Source organism: Cyanistes caeruleus, chromosome 1 (genome assembly GCF_971803275.1).
Source record: "Cyanistes caeruleus chromosome 1, bCyaCae1.hap1.1, whole genome shotgun sequence".
NCBI classification, from domain to species: domain Eukaryota; kingdom Metazoa; phylum Chordata; class Aves; order Passeriformes; family Paridae; genus Cyanistes; species Cyanistes caeruleus.
The window spans coordinates 76,224,053-76,244,309 of record NC_141701.1 but is presented as its reverse complement, the minus strand read 5'-3'; the positions used below and the strand labels follow the sequence as shown (position 1 = coordinate 76,244,309).

Below are 20,257 nucleotides of genomic sequence, written 5' to 3'. Positions count from 1 at the left end.
TATCACAACTGCCTGCTACTGAATTTTCACAGTGGGTCAGTGACTTGGTTATATAAATAGTGGAAATAAGAGATCAAACAGTTCCCAACACAGACAATCTATTAATAAAATGAAGTCTTGTTGTGTATGAAAAATCAGGACCTGGGAAAAGATAATCTAGGAAGGTTCTGGGCTTAAAAGACAGCACAAATCCAAATTTAAAGTTACTGGCTCCAGTAAAGTTGGCTTAAATCAATTTTCATCATCTACAATTTTTTGAAATAAGCTCAGCTTCACTGAACACCTGGTACTTAGGATTCTGGCTAAACAAAAAGGAAAGGCAGTAACTTAGAGAACTTGCTTCTAACTCACACTTCTCATCTTTACTTTGCTCCAAAGAGATACTCAGATCATTTTCATTTCTGTCATGTCTGTGTTATGATAAACATGTCCAAAAATGGTCAGCTAATTATCTTCAGTGGGTAATTAGGAGTACCGACGAACGTGACTTTCTCCACCAATGGGAGATGTCAAGGCTTCTCATTTAGGCATTTAAGTTTGCTTCTTAGGATACTTGGCAAAAACTGAAACACTACATTTTGAATTTTTGTAAAACCTACAGAACAGAGGAAAATCTTTTTCGTAACAATGATGTGTTTCAGAGCACTAGGCCTTTGCTGCAAGGGCCTTCACTGATGATGAATCAAGGCTTCAAAATACCATCTAACCAGGCATGTCACTGTAACTGAATTCAAATACCTGCAACCACAGCTAAGTTACAACCCCCTACTGAGAGCCAGGTCACACTGAAGGGATAAAAAGACGCAACAAAAAAATAGGAGTTAAAGCATCTTCTATAACATTTAGTTGAATATCTTAACCAGATGGTTTGTAATGATTTATTGCTTGGCCTAGGCAAGTCAACAAAAGTGTCATGGTTTCATTTGCAGTCTAGGAAATGAAATTTCAGGTGTCATTATGTAGCTATCTGCAGATGTAATAATATGACACACTTTCCCTAGAAGCATGGTAAGGGAACTGTAAATTGCCACCACAGTTTGTCAGAGGGAATCCTTAAATAGCACCTGCAAGATACCCTGTGCAGTCTTGAAGTGCTCCACAAACCTTGAGGTAGCATCCAGTTGAAAAACAAAACATACTCTCATCTTTGCTTTATTCTTGATGTGCATGATATCCTTCTTTAGGTTCCTTTATGTGTTGTTATGTGCAAAAAATTGGGCTACTTGTCTGAAATAGAAATTCTCTGTAGAGTGAAAAGATGTTTTCATTTTTATTTTTCTTTTAAGATGATGTGAGGAAATTATCACTGAAGCAGTACAAGTTACATGTACAGTTGAAATGGAAAATAGAAACATTGTTCCAAGAGAAAGAGGAAACGGCCTCAGAATACTTAATGAATTTTCCATCCATTGCTTCATCTGACCAGTTGCATTACTCACATGCAACATGCACTGCACCTTCTCACCTCCAAAAACTGCACATATTTTAGGCAAAAAAGAAGATCACCCATGTCAAGTTAAGAAATTGCAAGCCCCTGAAAACTTGTGATTAACAAGTCTCATCAATCACACTCATAGCAGTGCTAAATTTGGAGAAGATCTTGCTTTTAGCTTAAACAGATATTAGTGAGGGATTTGTCTTTGACATTCAGCATTATTTTTTTTATTTCTCTGCTGGAGTACTTCATAGGAGAAATATCTGTACAAAAATTGTACTTGTTAGCTAGGACAACGCACACAAGCCAGTTGTTGAGGCCAACAATACCCCTGAAGCAATGCTTCAGTGCTAGACTGTGGAAATAGCAGAGCAACACAAATGAACCCAGAATTTCAAGGGAGAGCTCTTTATATCTCTCTAATTGGGTGGACACATCAATCCTTGTTAGAGCACCTCAGTGATTCATTTGTTGTTTACTGAGGCATGTGCTGGAAGAGTCCACTGGCATGCCTTTAAGGGTCACAGAGAAGACTCTTCCATTGAAATTAAAAATCTAGTTGTCTTTAGCAGCTTTTTAATAAACAGGATTTCCATTTGACCCACATTAAAAGCTTGCTTTGTTGAGATTTAGAAAGAAATGTTTGTCCTCGCAAAAGAGCAGAGGGAGCTGTTAATATTCAGATTGGATTTTTGCAGTGATTAAGTATTATTAGCACTTGAGTCTCAGATCAAAATTCGTACAGCTTCTTCCTTGTCTCAAGAAGTTCTTCTCAAAAACTCACCTTTCTTCCTCTCAGAGGCAACAGCTTTTATACCTGCTGGAGTCTTTTTAACAGACAGCATTTCAATTAGACATGCTAATGCAGGTAAGGAGCTGGAGTGCTCCAAAGCCTCATCAGGCACAGGCTCGCACAAGACCACCTGCAGCGCCAAGGCACACTGCCTGCCTTTAACACCAGCTACGCCAGGTGGTGGTGGTCATGTGGCTACCCAAAGCACAGCATGGGCTAGCTTTTTGTGTTTTTGTGGTGCTGCTTGCATGGTTCCTGCAGATTGCTAAGCCCTGTGCTGCCATGCAGCTCTAGCATGTACTTTGAGCAGACTCAAAACCACTGGTGCATCACAGAGTCATCCCAGCAGCACCAACAGTGTAGATGTGCAAAGAAATGCATGAGCAGAAGGAGAAGGAAGCAGGTTTTGATGCAGCAGCACAGTTATGCAGCTTTCCCAGGAGAACCACTGGGTAAGCTCTCAGGCACCGCTCCTCACACCCCTCATGCTGGAAAGCTTCCCCACCAGGAAGCCACGTGGCATCGCTCAGGGGTGGTCAGGTCAGAAAGCTTTGTGAGAACACAACTTCAAATCAGAAACTGCTTTTTTTCTTCAGTCTGTTCTCCTTGACTGCTCTTAGTATTTACATCAGGGATGATATGCTAGCCATACACTTGTGGTTTAAGTTGCATCACAGTTTATAGAAGCTTCATTCTTTTACTCAATATGAGCTTGCTTTACAGAAGCAAAACCTCTAGAAAACAGGGGTTAGTGTCCTACTCCCTTTAACAGAGGGAACACTGGTGTGCTTTAACCTGCACTCATGCTGACTATCTGTGCTGAAAGAAAGATACACTACAATCTCTGTAGTGCCATTCATATGTAGAAATGTGCAAATGTAAGGCAGCAGAATCTCCGTCATTACTGTCCCCTCTCATGTTGCCAATTGGTAATTACTCAGTTTTTTAAGACTGAAGAGGGTCCATTAGACTTTACAAGCATTTCTGAAAAGCTGTGTGTGCAAGTTTTACAATGAAAGATAAAACTGATATGCTTACCGACAATTTTTTATATGTTACTTTTATTCAATTTAATTCAACTGAAAAGAATGGAACAAGTACACTTTCTCCAGGCAAAGCAGTACTGAAACTGGTACTGAAACATGCAGTTGGAAGGCAGAACTACAGGGCATAGAGAAGAATAACATACTGTTAATGGAAGCAGTGGGGCAAAATCCATGCGAAATTCTACAGGAGGTGGTTAAAATTCTCAGAAGGTTAAAATTAGCTCCCATAGAGCTTCCTCATGAATGTGGCTATAGTACTGCTGTGAACACACCCAGCTCCTGCACTTCTAAAGCAACCAAATGCATGATGGCTCCCATTTTTCTGCCTGCAATATAAACAAGCAGAAAGCTGTAGATCTAATGGATGAGGCTTGTCCAACTATTCTCCACTTCCAGATAAAATCAGGAAATGCATTTACTTGCAGTTGGTTTCTCAAAAATCCCATCAATAGGCCTTTCTTTTTACTGCATTGCCTCAGGACATGGTAGAAAAGACTTCTCCAGGAGTTTCAGTAGGCAGGAAGTGTCCAGTGAGTTACTGCATGAAAAGACAATATGATTGCGGGGCTCACCTCATAAAACACAGCTTTACACAAGAATAGCACACTTACCTTACCGTCCTGACAAACTGTCTCATTTTTGGCTAACAGTGCTAACTTTCCCTCCCCTGAGCAAGTGGTACTGTATTCCTGCAGCCAAATGGCTGACACAGTAGACATAAAAACAAAACCCCTGTACAAAACGAAGTGCAGATTTACAGCTGTTTCATAAATACACTAAGTGAGAAATCATAAATTATGCTGAACAGCTTTCCACAGGATAAGACATTTCAGAGAATATACTAAGTTCCTGTTTACGATAAAAAGGATTTCTTAAACCAGCAGTGGTGTAGCAATTTGTTATGTGCAACATGTTTTGATTGCTGCTTTACTGAACCAACTCTATCAAGTAGCACAGCCTATAGTCTGAACAACCTGTTTTGTAGTGGGAATCAAGAATTATAGATGAAACATCAAGCTAAAATACCCTTTAACTTTTGAAGCAAACTCCATGTGACTCTAAACAACCGAAACAAAAAACCCACAACTCCTTTGAAGAGATCATAAATATGTATTAGTAATTAAAATATAGGCCTCTTGATTAAAACTGATGGAAATCCCCCCAAACTCCCTCCAACCAGCTTTAAGCAAACACTAAGAAACTTGAAAGTATGAGCGCAAGTTTCCAGTTCAACATAACAGTTTTATAATAACAACCTACTCACTATTTTTAATCATTCAAATCTAAAGGCAACATAAAATAATAATTTAATGAGCCTTCTGCTCACTAAATTATTGCTTCAGTTGCAATGCCAGGATCACAATATTCCTTGAACGGCCTGCCTCCTGGCCAAGACACCAAAGTGTCAGAGGCATCCATTTACTCACCATACCAGTTTTATACACCAAACCTCACTCAGATGTAAATAAAAAGAGTGCATGATCAAACATAAGGATTATTGCTTGCTTTACCAGGAAACTACTTTAAAAGACCAAAAGACTCAAGATTTGAGTCAGTCTTCATTTACACAAAATAATGGATGCAAGAGACACAGAAAGTCATTAAAAGTCACAGTCTAACTCAGTTCTGATTTCTTACACTGGAACTCCCTTGCAAGACATACAGTGGTCTCTGGCCATATTTAGCCCTTTGTGACTGAAGTAATTCCCTTACTAAATTTTAAAACAAATGCATTTTATTGGAAGACTTCACAATTGGGTTTAAAGCACAATTATTTTTTAAATTTCATAATTTGATGTTTCCGTGTTCTAGTCATAAGATGAATCATCTTACAAATGTGGGTTTAAATGAAAAGCATGCTTAGCTGAATAACATTAAAATCCTTACAATCTTGGAATGAAGGTGTATTTAAGTGATACAGCTAAGCCAAATGAAATAGTTTGCTGTCAAGTGAGACAGCCACTGCCAGCTTCTCTTCCCTTGCAGCTGGTCTGGCTCTTAGCTGAGCCTTGTGTGAGGTGATTCAGTTCACCAAGCTGTGAGGAAAGGAGTCCAGCCAGAAGAAAAACAGAACAAACAGGGGAGAGCAGGAAGCCAGCCCACCCCATGGAGCTGCTGGTTCAGGTCAGCTGTCATACTTGCACCCTTGGGGTGGAAGTATCTAACACCATAGATGGGATTTGTTCTCAGACACTGTAATGTAATTGTAATGTAAATTTTAAATTTTCACCCTATGATTTTGTCTTTAATGTAAAGTAATGGGACCAGCCCTGTGGGTAAGATTCATTCTAGGCATTTAATTGGCAGCTGGGGACTTGAACATCTTCCCAGTAACTCCTACAAATAAAACACTGTGAAGCAGCATAAGGAGTACATATTTAATTATGAATTCAAACAAAGACATTTTCTTTATACTAGAACTGCATGGTAAAAACCTGTTACAGTCCCCCAAAAGGTTGGTATTCATGGCATTTTTATATAAGCTTTCACAGCTGAACAGGTGAAAATTTAGCTGCCTTTTGCTTAGAGAGGGTCACTTTTTCTGTGAAACAGCATGTTTCAATTCTCCCCTGATGATTTTAGACTTGAACCTGAGCCTTCAACACCTCAGTGAGGGCTCAGACCAGACATTCTCTTGCTAGTTGGTACTTTGAATAGCACAGAGTAGACAGCTCTATCAGTAGAGGCTGAGCCTGACCCAACCAAAACACGATAATAGTCTGCTGAATGTGTTTCATAGGAGACAAGACTAATATCCAGCTGAAGTCAGCAAGAGCAAGGGTTTGCATCCTGACTGTCCATGTTATAGATGTCTTTCTTTAATGAACGCTAATTAGTCCATAGGCTTTGTGTCATTAGGTCTTAAACCTAGAAATTCTTAATTGTACTCTTTATTAAGTGGCTAGTTACCTTACAGTAGAAAATGGAAATGTTTTTGCTATCACAAAATGGTTTGAGTCAGAAGAGACCTTAAAGATGATCTAGTTCCAAATCCCCTGCCGTGGGCAAGGACAACTTCAACTAGACCAAGGCTGGGGCACCCACACCTTCTCTGGGCAACCTGTTCCAGCATCTCACCTCCCTCACAGCAAGGAATTTCTTCCTAATATCTAATCTAAATCTACCCTTCTAAAGCCATTCCCCCTTGTCCTATCCCTACATGTCCTTGTAAAAGCCCCTCTCCTTCATTCTTATAGGCCACTTCAGGTACAGAAAGGCTGCTCTAAGGTCTCCCTGTAGCCTTCTCTTCTCCAGCCTGAACATCCCCAATTTTCTCAGCTTGTCTTCATAGCAGAGGATGTTGCAGATAATAGTCTCAAAAATATCCTCTACTCCTGAAATACAAACTTGAGTATTGATTTTAAAATTCGTATTTATTTTTCTTGGCCTGTCTGTTTAGTGGAAAAGATTTCTGTAAAAGTGACTAATTGTGTCAACCATATCTGACTGATACCTGTGTCTCTATGACAAATCAGACCAGCTCTGAGTTTAAGCATCAGCATGCACATAATACCTGAAGACAAAAACTGTTTTCTAGGATTTATCAACTTGTAAATGAAGTTCCAATATGTCATTTTCAGTCCTTCACCTTGCTTACCTGTTGCCTGCCCTGCAGAGCTCCATAAGGCAGCTGATGAAATGGGCTTGGTTGGATTACTTGTGAACAGTTTTAACAAAACCAGATTCACCACCAAAACACAGCTGAGAGCAGCTCTGATGCAGGATGCTGACTCAAACCCAGGACAAGCAGTGAAATCCAATCACTCTAACCCACAGCCCTCATTCAGTAGCTCCCACGCAGAGATGTCCTGCAGAGAAGAGGGCACTGCCTGTGTATAGACTACTACACGCTCCCTACCTACCACAGCACATGCTACTGCATAGTAGTACACACTTGTGGAACCCGGTTTGTCTAGGGCACGCTCCTTTTCCTCACTGCCATAATTACTAGGTGTGCTCTTTCTCATGCACAGGCCCATGAGCTGGAAAAAAAACCCATTCCATTTTGCAGTGCTTTGTGTCAGTTTATATGAGCTTATTAATAAAACCTAGTGCCAGGGATTTTGTTTCCAACCAAAATAATTCTAATCTAAGGCATACTGTTTTCTGACCTATCTTCTCAACATGAAAACTCTACTGCTGCACACACTTACCTTGCATAGATTAAAAAGAAAATGCTTCTTCCTCTTCAGGCAGTAGAAAACTTGCCTTCAACATTGATACTATTCAAATTAACTACCACTGGTTTCTCAAAGAAAACAAGGACAAAGACAGGCAGAAAGGCAGACAGATGACAGAACACCGGGATTTAATGTTCTGGTAAATTCTTTTGTGTTATAATTGCAAATACAAGCAAGTGTTTTATACATATATATATATGAACATCAATCCCAATCAGTGCTGCCCACTCAGCCATCCAAATTACAGTGAAATTCTAGTGGCTCACAGCTCTGACTTTATTAGTGCAACTCAATTACTTTCGAATCAGATACTCACTGATCAACATGAATAAAGCCAGAATCAAGCCCACCACTCTAGATCCGCTCCTAAACATGCCTCCATCTTGGAACTTCAAAAATGTTAACACACTGCTGTGCATGACTTGACATCCATACATTAAATAAATAATCTAACAATTCGCAGCTAAACGAAGGTGAGCATTCCCCTATCTCTAATAATACCAAGACATGGCAACTAGCCAAGAATCTGGTACATTAAACAGAAAAACGCAGGCAAAATCTGCAAGTGCTTCTTGAGAGCACGCTATTTCCAGTAAGCACACATGGAAACTAAATACCTCTTAGGTTGCCCTCAGGTAGGAAAATGATTGATTTATTGATTGATTGCATACACACAGTCCAAAGTAGCACAGATAGTTCCTGGTATTGAACCAGAAACTTCAATGGCAGCTGCCCATGTGCACACAAAAGATAAATTGCACAAAGATATTTGTTGAGCTAAATATTACGTTTATTCAAAAGCATTTATGAATATACCAAGAATTTATTTAGAAATTTTATCACTTTTCAAGCTATTTTTATTAAACCATTAAATTTCAGTCATCACGTGTTGAAAACATGTGAATAGCCTTCTCCACTCATCTGCGGAACAACCCAGAAAACATTTCTGCAGCCTATAGATTAAGTAACAAAAGACATCCTAGTGTCATATCAATCAGAAGTATGCAACTGTCCTCAGATTGCAGTCACAAAATTTCACACTGGGCTTGAAGAGTAAAATTTTCAAATATTCACACATGACTACTTATCACTGTCTTGAAATAAAACTTAGGAACCGAAAAGCATCAATCATTTCTGTAAGCTTTACTCCCCTTCTTGCACATCAGCCCCCATGTGAAGAATAGCCTCAAACTTACAGCCCATTTAAAGAATTCTGTAAAAGTGCTATGAGAAATCTCTGTTTAACAACCTATGCTGTTCAGCATCAATAAACTAAATAGCATTTTGCCAGCTCTAGAAAAGCCTTATTTGTGTATTTATTTCTAATATATACCATGCCCATAAAGCATCTTAGCAGAGGGTTCATCTTTGGATCTCAATATTAACAGAGCTCAGACACACTGACCATAAATCAGTACACTTAGAAGGGTTTTGTTTCGACTGAACTAATTTCTCTGCACTCCAGGACTAGCTCACTCCAAAGGTTCCCCATGTTCATGATCACACAAACCACAAGACTGAAAGATACCTCAAGAGAAGTCAAGATATTTCCTCTCCTTGCCCCAAGGCAGAATGAGTCATATTTAAATAATCTCTCAATGGTTATTTCTTACCTAGTCTAAAAGCAGTCATTTGCTTCTTTACACTGCACAAAACCAATGTGTTCATTTCTCCCTTTCATAGGTCCTGTTTGATAACTCTTACCATTTATATGTGCATCCACTTGAACAGTAGCTCTCTTTTATGTGGCATATGACCCATGCACGTTAATATCTTTAAATGTTCAAAGCACGATATAAAAAAGGAAATTGTTCAATGTCCATTTTAGGATAGTTAAAAGGCAATTTATTCTATTCCGGTTCTAAACATTTAACACAACTAAAGAATGGACCTCTATTATCCTTGTTTTCCCTTCTCATCAACAAAATCTTTTTAATGGTAATTTTGACCACATATACCCAACAACGACCACATACTGTCTTCATTAGAAATAATTCCACAGACAAGGAATTTTTACTATGATTTATTAATTAAAAATTATTTAAATAATTTTAACTCAGTTTACTGGTCATCTGTCATCTGTTACAGAGCAAAGAGAAACTATTTTCCTCATGTAGTCCAAAGTTACCTACATGAACAGTGGAAATTCCGTTTCTTGTGTACATCTCAGTTACTTGCTAGTCCTTAGTGACAGAACAAAGAAAGATGACTCCTTGTTTCCATGAAAGACTTTAATGTGATTGTAAGCTGTGAGTATTGCTAATATTAAAAAATATTCCACCTTGTTAGTTAAGATGAACTCTCTGCATTTTTTATTTTATATGAAGGTATTCCTGGCTGTGACTCTGTAGCTTTGAAATACAGTCTCTTAGGAACCATGAGCAGATTTAACCACAAATAGCTAAATGCACCTAGATACATGAAGTTATATTTAACTATCTCCCTAGCTAATTAGATCAGGGGACCAGGATCATATGGCTAGATTAATTAAGATAAAACAGGGCATTTGTAATAATTAAGTCACGCCTTTGGTCTTCTTTCCAGAGCAGGGAGTCAATGAACATCACCAGTGCAGAAGCCAATGACTGACACTTCCTACCACGGATGTAGTCTCACCAAAGCTGCTGTTTTTGCAGGACAGCCCAGAAGGCTCCCTTGGACAGTCTGGTTTTATTTCTTTTCTTTAAGAAGGTCAGAGGAGCTCCTTCCCAGGTGGAATCCCTAAGGCTGCTTAGAGTTGACATTTCTAAAGACAGCAGGGTGAGACAGGCCAGAGGTTCAAGCCAGGAACTAGAAACTTAGAAAAAAAAACTTAAAATGCTGAGGACCAGGTAGCAGAACCACAGTCAAATTCCAAGGGTTTTGAAAAGGAAGTTCAGGATGAGGGAAGGCTCTGTTTTTTCATACAATGCACAAAAATTCTGCATACTTGCAACAAGCATTAGTATCAAATGGGCTTGTGGGCAGACATCAGGCTGTGAATAAAACTTATCTATTATTTTGGCTCTATCAACACTAAATTTTTTCTGTGTGTGGAGTCAATTAACTGAGATGACTAGCTGTAATTCTAATGAAAACAATGTCCTTTGAAGGGTTTTTTGAGAGCACAATGTACAGCAGATGATCTAAATCAATATGCTTCAATTCCCTGGCCCCCTACTTGGGGACCCTCCACAGAGACCAAAGGCTATTTTGTGTCTTCACCCTGTTGCTACAAACTTGTCCTTCAGAATAAAAGACACATACATCTGTCATCATGACCTCACTCGGCCTGAACACTGTCCTCACCTTGATGGCATCATATGCAATGTCCACAGCAATCACGTTGTCATCTCCATCATTTATAGATGCCATGCTTTATTTAGACACAATTAAAATCTAGAGCAATTAGAAGTGGATCCAAAGAATGGTTCTCCATAAAAGAAGCCCAGGACAGTATGACTGTGGCAGCTATCGGCGTTTATGCAATATGCAACCCAGCACAGCCACAGCTTGACAGACAAGCTTTGTCTTTGGTAATAGCAAATGTTTCCCCCAAAACTGTGTTCTGAAAGGTTTTTCAACTCACTAATGCAGTCTAATTATGAGCTTGCAGCAATTTCATTTTCTACAGGAATCAAACAAATCTAGTTCTTTTTGAAAATAAGACTGACAATTCAAGCTGCCACAGAAGGGTTGGGTTTGCTGGTGGATTTTTTTTTTTTTTTTTCATTTAGTCAAGAGCCACTTTTGTTTAAACTAAAACTATGTGTAAAAAGGAAAAATTTGTTCCCCTTTCAGCCAGCAGAGGAAATCACATTAATATTTCTTCAACTGGTAAGAAGTTTAAAACTGTTGAATGCTTTCAGCTGGCAGAGCTCCAAGTTTTCCATATTGTTACAGTATTTGCATGAAACTTTGTTTGAGACCAAGTTCTCATGTTGATATGATCTCACTTTCATGAACATCTAGATTTGGGAGCCATATGCATGCAAACCATTGGGGCCTAGTAGCATGAGTTGCAGAAGTTAAAATTAAAGTTTTACAAGATGTGGTTCTGGAATCATACCTCCACTCATTACATATGAATGACAGCACACAATTAAGCTGATGACATGGATCTTCCTATGTTCTGTTTGGCTCCTAATGCACACACAGCATATTACTCTGTGATTATCAAAGTGTTCCCTGAAATAGGCTGAGTTAGTTCATGGCTGAAAATACGGACTTCTAGAAAGGATAAGCAAGGGAAATGGCTACATACCCACCATAGTATTAACAGTATTAATTTAAATGCAGATAAGTGAGCTACAGTAACATTACAAGGAAGGGCACAGAGCCAAAGCTAGATAAAAAATTACTGAAGACAACACATTTTTTTTTTTTAATGGAATACATTTACAAATATGGGCATTAAAAATATGGTATATCCCAACAGGTTAGAGTAAAGTTTCTATCAAGAAGCATTTAAAATAGCTTCTTCAGTCAGGAGAAATTAACTTATATTTTAAGTAGAAAGTAAATAAAAGCTTCTGAGATAAATATTTCTATTCTCAGCCTGTAAATTTACTGTCATTGTTCCACAGAAAACTCCTGGACAGAAATTTTTTCCTGAACCACAAATCTGTCAGTGCAGAATTTCTCTATCATCCCTGTGTTTCAGATGGTGAGGCACTCAGATGTTTCTCACAGGGTCAATGGCTGTGGGAGAGCATGCAACACCAGCTCATTTCCCTCAACACCATACTCCACATTTCAGCTCCAACTCAGAACACACATGGCAAGTATTTAAAGATACAATATTTATCCTGCTTCAAGCATTTGTCATCCATTAACTGATATGTTTGCTCTTCTCCATAATGTCTTGGTAACAGTGATGTTCCAAGAGATGTTAGCAAAAACACCTGTAGGTGATTTGCAGTCCAGTTTGAACCCTTAGCAACAGAAGGTACCTCAGCACTGAAGGCCACTTCCAAGACACTGTGGCCTAGGGGATTGTCAGTACAGCGTGCTGTTCAGTCGGGAAATGAGACACCAGAAGGAGTGCCACATTCCTATTGCTAGTAGCACCAATAATTTCTTCATGAATCTGTCAGTCACTGACTCATCCACAGAAGAGGATGACAGCTGAACTTTCAGTGACCTAATAATCATTCTAGTGCTTATTAAAAAAAATAATGTAATATTCGTTTTCTTCAGCTCTGTTGAGGCTTCTACTCACTATTACAAGAACAGGAAAAGAGTGCACTCCGGTGAACCATTATATTTCAGTGCACATGGCAGCTCTTACTTAGCTTGGCTCTAAAAGTATTATTCATTAAGGTAATGAATCCGTTCAAGGCAACTGAATGGAAAGGATGGGACCCTATGCAGGAAGCTGAATGTTCCTCTAGATATCACTAGGGAAACTAGAACTGAATAAATCATTGAAATGCGCAATACGAGTGGAACATCAGATGGCTACAAGCAGCTTAAAAAGTTTCTGCTGGTACCTCTTCACTGAAGGATTTTTTTTTTTTTTCCAGATGAAGATCTCCAAGGGTAGGAAATGAGAAAAGGGAACAGCATACAGAAGCAGAGAATAGATAAATTCCTCTTACTAAAATTCTGTCCTGTGAGTAATACCAGATCCTTCAGAAAAAAAGATATCTTCAAGGACAGCTTGTCACTCTCCTTGAACTCTCGCATCCTACGTGCAGCATTCTAGAGCTATCAGAAAGCTCTTAGCTATGATTGCTGGACTTACACAGAGCATGTGTGGACTGCAAACAAGGAAAGGGTTTCCACATTTACACATTTGCTTCATTCTGCTAATTTAAGCATTTGAATTACAGACTCAGGGGCTATTCTGAGCACTCAGGTACCCTACAGAAGCCTCACATGCTCCTAGTGAAAGCTCTGAGTGAAAAAAGTTACAAACCAACAGTGCTCTCCTACATCTAAAGCAAAGTGTGGAATGGAAGAGCTTGGAAAATCAGGCCTGATTTTTAACTTTTCCCTCTGGATAACTTTGGTCTCCCTTGCTTTGTAAGGCCTGTAGATCTGAAAAGAAAACCAACAGGCAAAACACATCTTTCACCCTCTCTTCAGTGACACCAGCTATTCCCAGTGTGGACTGTACATTCACTGGTGCAGGATTTACATGCAGGGCTGAGTGATACTGCTGGAGGAAAATGATCCCCACTCTCTCAGCACATCTAGTTAGGAAACATTGGTTAGAGCAGCTAGTACATCTTCCCCATTTGCTTCAGTTTTTCTGATGACAGCAAGAAACCCATAAGAACTGTTTACACCACCTCAGATCTCACTGAATTTGCCTCCTCCCACCAGATATGCACAATTAGCAGCAAAAGTCAATGATGCACTTACCAGCACTGGCCAAAACACAGCAACTTTGCGTTACTGGAAACTGTGTGCTGAAGGAAAACGCAGAAAAGAATCTGAACACCTCATCCAGTGGTGACAAGTTTCACCCTGTCCTCTTTAGGCTCTTTAATTTTATACGTCCTCTATCCTGTTTTTGTTTTTGTTTTTGTTTTCGTTCTCCGCTAACGACACGCTTCACTGCCTTGAGGAAGGATGATTACAGGAAGCTGATGTAGCAATTCTCTGGCTCCCGTCTATCTCAGACAAGCACATACCAAAGCATTTCTCATGGTGTAACTCTTCCCTGTTGACTATGTTTGTTATTGGGTTTTCACTGTTTTCTACATCCTGATTCGTGCACGTTTGGCATGTGTTTTTCTAAGATAGTAAGATGAGAGAAACTTGCATCAGTTCTATCATTGTTGAGCCATTCTTTGTTTTGTCTAACTTTGCTTCATTTCTTCTCCATAGTTCAGCAATCATCTTGAATTTGTCTAGCAGATGCACATCTACAGGATCCTGCTATGTGACCCTCTACGTCATCCTAAAATAGTTAATCACATCAAGAGGTAATTTTGAATATGAGCCCCTCCATCACCAACCAACCACACAAGAAAAACAGTAATATTAGAAAATAAGTTCAAAAACTATAACCAGGCTCTCTCTCCTCCTTCTGCAGGGGTTATGTTCTGCATCCCATTGAGTATTTAAAGACTATTAAAACAGGAGATAGCCAGCAGCCCCCTGACTTCACTACTCATACAGAACTAGTTTCTATTTGTCAAGCAAAGTCATGATGGCATAGATTTCTGTCATTAAAATTAATCCTTGGGAAACTTTGTCATAATAGCTGCTAGGCTTTTGCCCAAAGGAAAATGTTACCCTTCAACAGTGCATTCATATCCTCTTCATGCCAAGGCACCAATAGTATTACAATCACCATCATGACATCATCCATCAAGATTGGTAGCTAAGGCTCAGTCTTATTATACATTCAGTGTTGTGTCCTTTGTAAGGACAGTAAGTCTCTAATCAAAAGGAAGATCCTGCCGTCATTCCCATGGTTTACATGAAGTACCAGCTCATGCTGCTCTGAACAACTGCTAAGGCAGTGTACACAAAATACATTTTTTTGAAAAGATGTTCAAATTCCTAAAGGTTAAAAACAAATCCCTGGATCAGCAGATCATAATCATATGTGGCACCACTTACCGGGCTAGAATCTAAACTATGCAACATGTGACTAAAAAGCATGTGTCTTTCCCAATGCTATCACACTGGTTGGGTTCTTGGCAGTATATACCAAACAAGTCAGGCAACTATACAGACTACTTCATTCCTACTCTGCAGAAGACCATACCAAATACATCAAAAGAGATCAGTCTTTGACTTATATCCTAAGACAGAAGGTTTTTATTAATAAAACTGTTTCCTCAGAGTTAAATTCCATTAACCATACTTAAGATGGAATTACTACACATCTTGCTTCCAGGCAAAACCTGACCATTCCACATGTGTTACAAATCAGTATCTCTTTACATTTATTGGTGTGCATAAGAAAGTCAAAGGATTTATTTTCAGATTCTGGCAAGTCAGGAATTTTCATGTTTGAGGAATCACATTGCTATCAGTCTATTTCTATTTTAAACGTATTAATTTTCATACTGAATAACCAAGAGATACATTTTTATATTAATCTCATTTCTCCATCTTGAAGTAAGAAGCTTATGTGGCATCATTTTTAGGGAAGAGAACTGTGACATACAAGATATTGGAGGGAAGACTTTAAAGTCCTTTCCATTCTGCACAAGGTTTCCCCCCTTCTTCCCCCTGCATATTTTTTTAATCTTGAAAGCATTTCCTACTAATGCATGAAACCGCCATTATGCTGCATATGGTTTCTATTATCAAGTCTATAATGCTTTCAGGAATTTCTTTGATTTCTCTGGTGGTTACCTCATTCTTTTCATTCCTGATTGACACAGAAGCAGCAACTCAAGTTATTCCTAAGTATCTTTATTTCATTATAAATCAATCTTCATACTTCTGTAGCACACCTATAAGGGTAGTAAATGGCCTGCCTTTACTACCCTTGTATGAATGAAGGTAAGGCCTTGAATATTGGTTGATTATTATACTCTTCATTATATATGTGAAGATTATCTAGTTTTCTTACTTGAAGAACTAGATTTTACCCATTTAATTTACATTGCACCCATGGACACTACACTTTTGCACCCATGGACACTACACTTACACCTACACACCTAAATCAAGACCTGGGATTTGTGAACAAATGTGTATAAAAAAATTGCAGAGTACTCTTCATACAGATGGGACAAAAATCAATAAAATAAAAAGAAATAGGAAAAAAAAGCTCTAAAATTTTTGTTTTCAAGATTAGTGCAAGATGATCAGCTTTCGATGGCAGATTTCCAAATAATTACTAGCTCAATGGTAGCTGAGTGTCTGACAATGTAACCACACAGAACTCTCCCAAGATTTCATGGGAAGGCCTGTTTCTACCCTGCAACAAGCTGGTTTTTTTCCCTACCATGCTCAGTGTGTGCCACTAGGCCATGGGTAGGTGCTGGCACAAGGGAAGGATTTACCATTGTTCAGATGGAAGCCATCATGTACACAGGAGGTTCTGCTGAAGGACTTCATGGTTCACTGCATGGGGCAAAGCTACCAGTGGAACACAGCACAAACAGAAGAAGCTTCACTTGGAAAATACAATTTATTCCACAGGCTTGATTTTGAAAGATCAAAACACAAATACTTAAGGACTGGAGACAGCTCTAGACATGGTTCCAGAAATTATGAAGGTTGCATACTCTGTAGTCTTAGGGTAAGGGTATGCGCCAAAGGTATTCCACTTTCTGAAATAAATCAACCTTGTATCACCATGTTGCTTCAGAGGGTGTTGCATTTCAAATGCAAAGATGTATGGAAGAGGGTGGGGGAGAGAGAAAAAAATTTCACCTGATCATTTCTTCAGGCAACAACTTGAACAGTGATTTTACTGTTTTTACCCTTTAAATGTTGATTTTAACTGGATATGATATACTCAAAGGTTCAAATCAACAGAAAAAAGCCATGCATGATTGCATTCTGGCAGCTACATACAATTTCCCTGTATTACACAATCAGCTACTTCATACATGAAGCATACAAGAATAGACAGAGCCACCACGAATTTCCCAACGTTTTGTGTTTATTCTGTCCACAGATCAGTTGGTGCTCCCTGGCTAAACTGAAACAACCAGACAAAAAGAAAATACCCGCTGCATACAATTCACTAGGAAGGGAGATCACAAAGCAAAGCTTCTCCCCAACATGAAGTTCTGTGAGACAATGAGTAGACAGCGAGTACAAAAACCTTTGGCCACGTCCTTGCTTCTTCTTTTTCTTCCCTCACTCCTAAAGATTGCCCAGAATTCTCAGAAACACCCAGAATACAAAAGGATTCTGTGGGACAAGGTATCTCCCCTGGAGAGAGCAGTAGCAGCAGATGCTGTATCTTCCTTCAGTATGGCACTCCCACTCCAGACTCTCCCTGCTTAATGGGGAACATCTACACAGGGAAAAAAAACCCTCCGTGTTTGCAGCCTGGACACCAGATTAGGAGGTGCCTGGCAAGCATCTGGCAAGCAGAGAGGGGACATTTAGACATATTTTATGGCTCTGATGGCCTCTTCAGAAGAGATCTTAATTGGAAACAATGGAAATATTTAGTAATTGCTATGCAAGGGGCCTTGAGATGTATGTTTTCTAGTGAATGTTCATCACCCTCGAGGGGAAGCAATAAAATCCACTGCCATCGCCTGTTTAGCAGCCCACTGGCAATATTCTTTTGTCAGCTTTAACTCCAGCCTGACTAACACACCAGTAGTCTTCTGTGAAGAAGGAACAGGCACCAATGCCAGCATCGAGACGCAACAATTCGAACAAAAGAGATCTCAAGATGTCGCACTAACACGCACGCACACAATCTTCCTCTTGATAGATTGCTTCCCCTCGGCAGAGGGAGATGCTCCAGGAGCCCGGGCGCGCAGAGCACGCGTGTCTCCAGAGGGAGCCCGCCAGGGAGCTTCCTGCTGCGGCACGTCCCGCCACCCGCTTCGCCCTCTTTGCTCAAAGGGACCCTCGAACGACCCCGCGCTGCCGCAGAGGGACCCCCTGTCCCCGTCCCTGCCCCCCAAGGCCGCTGAGGAGCGGGGCCGGGTGTTGGAGCTCTGGGGGCACCCCCGGGCGCTCGCCGGCCGCCGACCGAAACCCGCTGCGGGCGGGGAGGGGGCGGGCAGCACGGCCGGCCTTTTCCCCTTCCTAAATGCCAAATTTTGTGTGTCGGGGAGGGGAGGACACGTGGGGGCGTGGGGGCACGGCTCCGCTCACAGTACCAGACGCCAAAGCTAAGCCAGGCGCAGCGCGGGGCAGGAAGGGTGCCGGGGCGCCGCTGGGTCACCGCGATGAACCGGGCTGGGTCCGGCGGAGGGCGGGTGAGGGGAAGCGCCCGGGGGTCGCGGCGCAGCGGAGCCTTTGTTCCGCCGCCGGCCCCTCCGCGCCGCCGCCTCCGCGCATGCGTCGGCCACAGACAAAGGCGCGGGCAGGGCGGCGGGGGCTTCCCGCATCCCCCTCCGCCCTCATCTCCCTCCGTCCGCACCCCCTCCGCCCTCATCTCCCTCCGTCCGCACCCCCTCCGCCCTCATCTCCCTCCGTCCGCACCCCCTCCGCCCTCATCTCCCTCCGTCCGCATCCCCCTCCGCTCTGCATCCCCCCCGTCGCTCCGCATCCCCCTCCGCATCCCCCTCCGCCCCGCATCCCCCGCGCGGCGCCCACCCGGCGTGGCAGGAGGGTGGGGTGTCCCGGGGGTGTGCGTGTGTCCGCCTTCCTTTCCCCGGCGTGAGCCGCCACGCCCAGCTGAGGCGCGGGGAAAGCGCCCTGCGGGAGCCGCGTTTGAAAGACACGCGTGTGCGTGGGGGAGAGGCGACACGGCGAGTCGGGAGGGGAAAGAAAAAAAAAGGTCGAGGGGAGTTGTAGCTTTCTTTGGTGGGGGGAAAACGGAAAGCCGGATGGGGACCTGTGGGAAGCGGGGGGCGGCAGTCGGTGAATATTCATAGAACAGGCGCATCGGGGCGTAGCGCGGCGGGCGGCAGCGGCGGTCCCTGTCGTGTCTGACGGCGGGTCCGTGGCCCCTGCTCGGGCAGCCGAGCCCCCGAGCCCCGGCGTGTGCTGCCCCGCCGGGAGCAGCGCTTCCAGCCCGCCGGCGCGTCCACGCGCACGCGTGACCGCGGAGGCAGCGCCGCTTCCTCGCCGCCTCGCCGGGAACAATCGCGCTGTCGCCGGCCACAATGGGCAAGCGCCGCTTCCCCGCTCCTCGGCCGCCCCGACGGCCCCCGCACCCCGCGGAGCCCCCCGCGATCCCCCTGCAGCACCGCTGTCCCCCGCCCAGCCGCCCTGCCATCTTCCTGGCGCCGTGCGTGCTCTTCTCCCAGCGCTTCCTTTCATGGGGAGCTTGGGGCATCTTCCTTTCTTTATTTTTTCTTTTTTTTTTTCTTTTTTTCCCTCTTTTTTCCCCCCCTTAAATTACTATTATTAACTAAGCAGACTCCCTTTGGAAACAGGCTAAAAGCACCGAAAAGAATTTGGGCATAAACCACTATTATTCCCACCACACCCACCGCTACCCCCACCCTTCCCCAAGAGAGCCTTCCCGGGCATTTAAATCTCACGGAATCGCCTTCGGTCCGTCGTGTGCCTCGATCCCGCTCCCAGGTGGTCCCCTCTCGAGGAATCGAGTTCCTCGCAGCGATATTCCTAAAATGTGCCCGGCCAGGCGCCTCCCGGGCTGCTCCGCTTTCTCTGCTCTTACCGATTCACACGCACATCTCCTCTCCCCACCATCGAGACACAACGGAAGGGGGGAAAATGGTAAAAATGGCAAAGCTCTCGCGGGCTGCTGTGTGTGTACATGGCGTAAGTGAGACACACGGCATCTTACCTTTATGTGTTTTTCCTCTGTCCCTGTCGGTGTGTTTGTGAGCTGGGGTGTCACAAAGAGAGTCCCAGGTAGCCCAGAGCCCCCTCGCCTCGCTCGGAGCGCTGCGGCTCTCGCCCGCTCGCTCGCCGGGACTGGAGTGCCTAGTGCCTGCTGGAGCACTGCCGCCGCTACCGCGGCTGCTGCCTCTGCATTTCTCACTCTCTCCCCCTCCCTCTTTCCCTCCCTCCCCCCTTCCCTGTGACAGTCTGTGGGCAGTTCAAAAGCCACGCGCTTTATTTATTTATTTTCCGGGCCGGCGGGCGGGGGATGCGCTGCGCGGCGCTCGCGCTTAGGGGGCGCACGGACCCCAGGTTTAAATATCAGCCCTGCAGGATGCGGCGGGGGGGCTGGATGGCGGGTCCGCGAACGCACCTTGCAGCATTACCCCCCCCCCCACACCCCTCAAAAAAAGGG

The 20,257-nt window shown here is 42.6% G+C and overlaps 1 protein-coding gene across 4 annotated transcripts in view; it reads right to left on the bottom strand.

Annotated features, from left to right (window-relative positions):
• BASP1 (brain abundant membrane attached signal protein 1) overlaps window positions 1-20,039 on the bottom strand; it is a 50,849-nt gene extending 30,810 nt beyond the window's left edge. Inside the window, exon 1 of one of the 4 annotated variants that reach the window (XM_086898348.1) lies at window positions 19,805-20,039. Coding sequence is in view for 1 of the 4 variants with exons in the window: in XM_086898338.1 (XP_086754464.1) it covers window positions 3,694-3,720 (27 nt within the window). In the remaining 3 variants the exon portion in view is untranslated. Of the gene's footprint in view, window positions 1-3,693; window positions 3,808-13,803; window positions 18,248-18,642; window positions 18,698-19,804 lie in introns of those variants that run through there. The other 3 variants (XM_086898330.1, XM_086898369.1, XM_086898338.1) reach the window with 3 other exon arrangements.
• Between the last annotated feature and the right edge of the window lie 218 nt (window positions 20,040-20,257).